The 7,500-nt window shown below is 42.4% G+C and overlaps 1 protein-coding gene across 1 annotated transcript; it reads right to left on the bottom strand.

Moving 5' to 3' along the window:
• Positions 1-1,146: 1,146 nt before the first annotated feature.
• Positions 1,147-7,298, bottom strand: actr1b (actin related protein 1B). The gene is made up of 11 exons (XM_079179442.1): positions 7,091-7,298; positions 5,706-5,770; positions 5,420-5,495; positions 4,623-4,748; positions 4,415-4,539; positions 4,114-4,330; positions 3,942-4,034; positions 3,691-3,865; positions 3,286-3,347; positions 2,847-2,887; positions 1,147-2,554 (listed from the first exon to the last, which is right to left on the bottom strand). The coding sequence occupies exons 1-11, from the start codon at positions 7,136-7,138 to the stop codon at positions 2,452-2,454; spliced, it is 1,131 nt and encodes a 376-aa protein (XP_079035568.1). The 5' UTR covers positions 7,139-7,298; the 3' UTR covers positions 1,147-2,451.
• Positions 7,299-7,500: the final 202 nt, after the last annotated feature.

Here is a 7,500-nt window from a genome sequence, read left to right as displayed (position 1 = left end):
CACACTCTAATATTTCGTTGGACCGCCTTTAGCTTTGATCACGGCACGCATTCGCTGTGGCATTGTTTCGATAAGCTTCTGCAATGTCACAAGATTTATTTCCATCCAGTGTTGCATTCATTTCTCACCAAGATCTTGTATTGATGATGGTAGAGTCTGACCGCTGCGCAAAGCCTTCTCCAGCACATCCCAAAGATTCCCAATGGGGTTAAGGTCTGGACTCTGTGGTGGCCAATCCATGTGTGACAATGATGTCTCATGCTCCCTGAACCACTCTTTCACAATTTGAGCCCGATGAATCCTGGCATTGTCATCTTGGAATATGCCCGTGCCATCAGGGAAGAAAAATCCATTGATGGAATAACCTCATTCAGTATATTCAGGTAGTCAGCTGACCTCATTCTTTGAGCACATACTGTAATCGCCCATGCAGTAATTATCCAATAGGAGGCTCGTACCTATTCACTTTGTTAAATCCAGGCGGCGACTTTTTTTTTGGCCAGGCATTGTATAATTTATGTTAGATATGAGTAATCATCAGCAGGTTTACACTCTTTATTCAAACAGCCATCAAGATGAACTGAAGTCCTTCAGACACAACAGCAGATCAGAGAAGTTTAGTCAAATCTATCTATCTATTGGTCTATATATTCTGGATCTCTATTGATCTACATCGATCTACACATTCTGGATCTATATCGATCTATATATCTATCTATATAGAGATCTATTGATCTATATATTCTGGGTCTATATCGATCTATTCTATATATTCTAGGTCTATATCGATCTATTCTATATATTCTGGGTCTATATCGATCTATTCTATATATTCTGGGTCTATAGCGATCCATTAATCTATATATTCTGGGTCTATATCGATCTATTCTATATATTCTGGGTCTATATCGATCTATTCTATATATTCTGGGTCTATATCGATCTATTCTATATATTCTGGGTCTATATCGATCTATTCTGGGTCTATATCGATCTATTAATCTATATATTCTGGGTCTATATCGATCTATTAATCTATATATTCTGGGTCTATTATATATCATATTATATATATCATGGTGGTCAATGTGCAGAAAGATTTTTGAATAGCTGATGATTCAATGAGGAGACATCCAAGCAGCAGCCATTAACTTATTTATTATATTGAATTTACCAAAAGTAAAAGCAAACACTTCATAAAGAATAAACAGTTTTGTACACGTTTAGTCTGATATCCGACGGTTGTTTATGAAAAGCTTTCCTCTTTACAAAAGGCTGAGGACACCCGACGACCTTTGTCTCATGTCCTTAAAGCAGAGGACGCACAGGAGTGAGGAGAGGAGTAAGGAACCGAGTAAGGACACAAGTGTGGACACGATGCCTTCACTGTCACTGAGATTCAGTAAATCATAGATCCAGACTCTACCAGTACACAGGGGGGGGGGGGGGGGGGGGGGGGGGGCTCTCAGTGTTTAACTTTACATTAACTAACATGCATCTAAATAAAACCTCAAAAGGAAAAGTGGTTCTTAAAAAACTAAACATTTAAAAGAAGAAAATCAAGCATTTCTTAATATAATTAACTTTATTCTGACTTCAGAATAACTTCTGCAGGTTTCTCGTTGCTGCAGATAAACGGGGAACTTTACGTCCGTTTGATCTAAATTTAACACGTGTTTGAAATGATTTCTGTAAAATGTGTTTTAGGAGTGTTGAGCTGCTTCCTGCTTAACTTTTAGAGTCAAATATGACAATATCATAATAATAATAATAAGACAACAGCAGAATGAGAAACAGCTGATTCCTCCTGAAGTGAAACTTAGTGATAAATAAAAACTTAAATCAACGATTTTTTTTCTACTCTTCATTTTAATCCAAAAAGCTGACGGAACATTCTGTGACGTCACGTTTCTGTAAAACATTTGATGAATGAACCTTTAACTTTAAGGTCAAATCTAGAACACAGTGGTTCTCTTGTTTCACTCATACTATATCTGTATATAGTACTAGTACTGTATATAGTACTAGTACTATATACAGTACATCTATAGTACTTACAAGTACTTACATGAGTAAATACACATCAAATAAAAAGTCTTCGGTCTGGAATGGAAATTTCAACAGTAGCAAAAGAACAAAAAGACAACATGAAGTTTATTGACATGATGTTTGAGGCCTTGCGGAACTTAAATACTTCAAAGTGGACTAAAGACAGAAGAGGAAGTCCACAGTGTGCGAGACCTTCTGTAGTGAATGAGACACTTCAGCGGCATCATCAGGAGGATCATCAGGAGGAAAGACCAGCACACATAAATGTGTGTTTCTCTGGGGGGGGGGGGGTTAGCGGTTGATAAAGGATGATCAGAAGATCCCAGAGATGACGAGTGTCTGAGAGTCGACAGTATGATGAGATCTGATGGAGATCTGAGGCCAGTCCTGAGGCGGATCCTTCTAGAAGGTCTTCCTGTGGATCGCTCGTGCGCGGTCTTCTTCGTATTCTCGCTTTGACACCCACATCTTCTTAAAGGTGTCCAACGAGGCCAGAATAGAGCCGCTGTTGAGGACAGGACGCTCACATGATACACTTCTATCAAAGGTTTCTGCAGAGAACCCTAAACCCAAAGCTTCACTTTGAACGGTCTGAACCTCATCACAAGAAGTCTGCTTCCTGATTCACTTCATAAACTGCTGACATCGGCATGACTTGTACCAACAGGTCATCAGATAAATCATAAAGAACGGTTCTGATACATCCACACCTTCTCTTTTAAGTTCTTTTATGGAAATAAATAAAACTGATCAAACCGTGCAAAGGTTCCTTTAAACGTCTCAGTGTGAATTCTTACCCGATCCACGTGGAGTAGAGCCTCTCTTGAGGAGCAGAAATCTGGTAGAACAACAACAACAACAACAACAACAACAACAACAGGTCAGAAAGAATCAAGTGAAGACGTGCTGACTTTTAACTGCATTGGAACCATTATTATTATTATTATATACATATTTAACACCGAAACCTATTCAACAAAGAAAACAAGCTGAATACACATTTAACCTCCAACTCGTTTAGAAGTGAGAACAGATTCTTCAAGTTGTTGTTGTTTACAAGCTGAAAAGAGTCTCCGTCCAAATGTTACATTACGTAAGGAACTGTAAATAAATAGAGGCATTAACATCCACTCAGGAGCGACTTCAGACTTCAGAGAGAGAGAGGAGACGTTTAACAAACAGAAGACCTGGACCTGGTTTAACAAACAGAAGACCTGGACCTGGACCTGGACCCACCTTAATCTTCACGTCTTTGGGAGCCAGCTTCTTGACTTCAGTTAGTAGTCGTTCTCCAAAGCCTAAAAGAAACAGACTTGTTCAGTAACTGCAGCTGGTGTGTGTGTGTGTGTGTGTCTCTGTGTGTTAGTGTGTGTGTCTCTGTGTGTTAGTGTGTGTGTCTGTGCGTGTGTGTGTGTGTGTGTGTTAGTGTGTGTGTCTCTGTGCGCGTGTGTGTGTGTGTGTGTGTGTGTCAGTGTGTGTGTCTCTGTGCGTGTGTGTGTGTGTGTGTGTGTGTGTGTGTCTCTGTGCGTGTGTGTGTGTGCGTGCGTGCGTGCGTGCGTGTGTGTGTGTGTGTGTGTGTGTGTCTCTGTGCGTGTGTGTGCGTGCGTGCGTGCGTGTGTGTGTGTGTGGACGTCTCCTCACCTTTGATCAAGGTGGACCCTCCACACAGCACGATGGTGTTGAACAGAGTGCGTCGGAGGTCCATGTCAGACTTCTGGATGGCGTAGGCCAGAACCTCGTGGATCCCTAAGCTCTCGTCTCCGATCAGGTCGGGTCGGAACAGAAGTTCTGGAGCTCGGAATCGGGCCGGACCGATCTGAGAAGGTGGTCGTGGTTCTGAGTTAGTAACGGTTTGATGAGGACGAGGTCTACATGCAAATATAGAAACTCACTTTTAAAGTGCTTCCATCAGGCAGGACGTACTGAGCCTTCTCGGTTTCTAGAGTCTCGTCCTTTTGTGGGTTGAGAGACAGATAACAAGCTCTCTGAGGAGAAGGAAACATCTCGATTAGACAGAAATCAATAAAGCATCATATTTCACATCATAACTCAGACGTTCTTCACCTCTTTGACGGTGCGAACCACCTCGAACTCTGCCGACGTGTTGAAGTTGTATCCTTCTTTACGCAGCAGCAGACGGAGATACCGAGACACGTCTCTGCCGGCGATGTCCACGCGCATGATGGAGTGAGGGATCGCAAAGCCCTCGTAGATCGGAACCACGTGAGTCACTCCGTCCCCAGAATCCAACACCACACCGGTGGTACGACCTGTGGCGTACCTGCGGGAAACACACACTCAGTATGCCTGTAACTATTATCATCATCTTCATCATCTAACAACAAAGAGAAGAAGAGGAACTCACAAACTGAGGACGGCCTGCATGGAGATGAAGAGAGCAGGAACGTTGAAGGTCTCAAAGAAAACCTCTGCAGCCTTCTCCCGGTTGTTGCTGGGGTTGAGAGGAGCTTCAGTCAGCAGCACAGGATGCTGGGAAAGATGTCAGAGAATCATTGAGCTCTGTAGAACTCCTCACCTTAACATTAAGGAGCAGAAAGGGGGCGGGGCCTCACCTCCTCAGAGAAAGTCTGCAGCTGCTCTTTGGAATAAACATACTGCCAGATCCTCTCCATGTCGTTCCAGTCCTTCACGATGCCGTGTTCCATCGGATACCGGACCGACAGCAAGCCCCGGTGCTCCTGAAGGTGAGAGACAACGTTAGTTCAAGTCAACACAATAGACATCAGTGAGGTCCAGACTGACATCAGTGAGGTCCAGACTGACATCAGTGAGGTCCAGACTGACATCAGTGAGGTCCAGACTGACATCAGTGAGGTCCAGACTGACATCAGTGAGGTCCAGACTGACATCAGTGAGGTCCAGACAACACAACAGACCTCTATCCTGAAGCAGCGTTCCCTTTAAAGCTTTGCTTCTACTCGCTGGGCCTCGTAGCGTAAAGACTCTACAGACGGATCTCGAGCTCCGATGATGAACGGAGACGTTTATAATTGACGATCTAATTGTTGTTCTTTGTAAAGTCACATGACATGTAAACAGTGTTTTTATCAGTGAACTATTTGTCACGTAATCGCAGCGCCAAGTTACAGGATTCAGAGGTTCACGACCGAACATCTGGACCACCTCTCTCAGTATAAAGTATGCTTTAGGAAAGTTACAGCAGTACTTCTATACAACTTCCTTTAAGAACATGCGAGCACAACATAAAGAGTAACATGAATAAAGTCTTCAGTCCTCTGGGAACTTGTCCTGAAGGCATTATTCCTCCTGAGTGATTGTGGAGTTCTTTAGATAATATTCCTCCAGATCCACAGACTGATGATGATGATGATGATGATGATGATGTTACCTCTGCTTTTGGCCCGATGAAGAGGTCTCCCTCCAGAGCTCCTGCCATCACACGAACATGCTTTGGACGTCCAACACTAGAATATGAGACAACAGTCGATGTGAACATTGAGTCTAGAGACAGAAACATCTGGAGAGACGGCTCCTTTAAACGAGAGCATCTTCATCTTCATCTTCTCTCTTTAAATATTTCATTTAAACTTCAGAATTTAGACTAAATAAACAATCTCAACATGTTAACTGAGACATTAAGGAGTTGATAACGTTATCTGAGGTCAAACACTTACTAGTTAGGGAAGCAGTATTTAGGGATCTGGTCTCCTGCAAACCCAGCTTTGATGACCCCTGACCCCTGAAGAAAGAGAGATGACATCACAGCGTTATGAAGAGGAGCTGTGTTTCAGTCATGAGCCTCAGCCTGAAGCCAGCAGACCTCATGACTAGTGAGGAGACACTAAACCCTCAGCTGAGCTTCCTCTAATCATCCATCCAGAATAAACATCATTAAGGCTGTCGACTCTCACGCAGACCATTCTGTTCATTAATCAATTCCTTGATTTAATCGATCTGTAAAACTGAGTTGCTCCACAATGAATTATGTAAAAGCACCAATTTAAATCTTGTATTCATTAGTTTCTTGTTAAAGTCTGTCAGCATGAAGCCAACATAAAGAAAGATCTCCTCAGATGAAGGAGCTCTAACCAACAGACACCACGGATCTCCACACGTGCTGGAAGGTTTCTGTGTTGAAGTCTTTAAAAGCCTCTTCAGCAGGAAGAAGCATCATCACAAAGCTGAGAACACTTTCATCTTTGTAGAGATACGAGGTTCTCACAGGACAGAGAAGCTACAAACATCTAATTCATCAACAACATCTAGAGCAGTAAAATGTAACAATACACAGAAATATTAACCCAGAAACACCAGATATGATGTAACACACGGACATGTGAACCCACAAACATTTAACTGAGCTCAGAATACTGAGGAACGTTTTGAATCACTCTCACTGGTAGAAGTACTTTCACACACTGTGATATTAGTAATTTTACGAGAGTAAAGGATCCCAATACAACGCTTCATCCAACACTGGTAACAAAAGATCATTGTGCGATGCTAACATCCTACCGGTAGCGATGCTAACATCCTACCGGTAGCGATGCTAACATCCTACCGGTTGTGCGATGCTAACATCCTACCGGTTGTGCGATGCTAACATCCTACCGCTTGTGCGATGCTAACATCCTACCGCTTGTGCTCCATATAAAGACGCAGGTCGTGTGTTGCATGTCGAGCAAACGGAATAACTCACATCATCACTGACAGCGCACCCTGCTAAGCTAGCTATTTAGCATTACGAAGCTGTGTAATGACCCAGCTACAGGACCACGGACAGCTAACATTTAAAATCTAAGCTAGCCGCTGAGGCTAGCTGCAGCTTTAGCTAGCGCTTCTTCAGTTTGATAAATCACGCGGAACTACAATAACTGTAGCTGATTTTAGCATCATGCTAACAACGATTCAGTATCATAGATCACCGTCAGTGATCGTTAGTAATCGTTGCACTTGTAATGATCATCATTTCTCATACGATATGTATGTATACATATATATGAGCCCAGCTAACAGCGGCCTCGGTTAGGGTGTGGATGGGTGACGTCATCATACTTACATTATCGATCACAACGGGCTGATTAGCTAGAATGTCATAAGACTCCATGACGGATATTAACGTTTCTATCGATCCGTGTTTCTAGTTTTAATCATGTAAGAAGACCTGCTGTCAGTCTGTGCTGCTGCTGAGGGTAGAACCTCTTTCTTCTTCTACTCCTTTTTCTCCTCCTTTCTTCTTCTTTTTCTTCTTCTTCTACTCCCTTTTCGCCTCCTCTTTCTTCTTCTTCTAGTGTTACAGCGGTTGACATCTATTTTAGTGGCGCATTACCGCCCCCATCTGGTCCGGAGTGTGGTTCAGAAGACACATGACAATATACAGTATTTATATATACAGTATTTATATATACAGTATTTATATACACAGTATTTATATACACAGTATTTATATATACAGTATTTATATACACA

This window comes from Pholis gunnellus (genome assembly GCF_910591455.1).
Source record: "Pholis gunnellus genome assembly, chromosome: 18".
In the NCBI taxonomy this organism is placed as follows: domain Eukaryota; kingdom Metazoa; phylum Chordata; class Actinopteri; order Perciformes; family Pholidae; genus Pholis; species Pholis gunnellus.
Note: the sequence above shows the minus strand (reverse complement) of the source record. Positions and strands in the feature narration are given on the sequence as shown.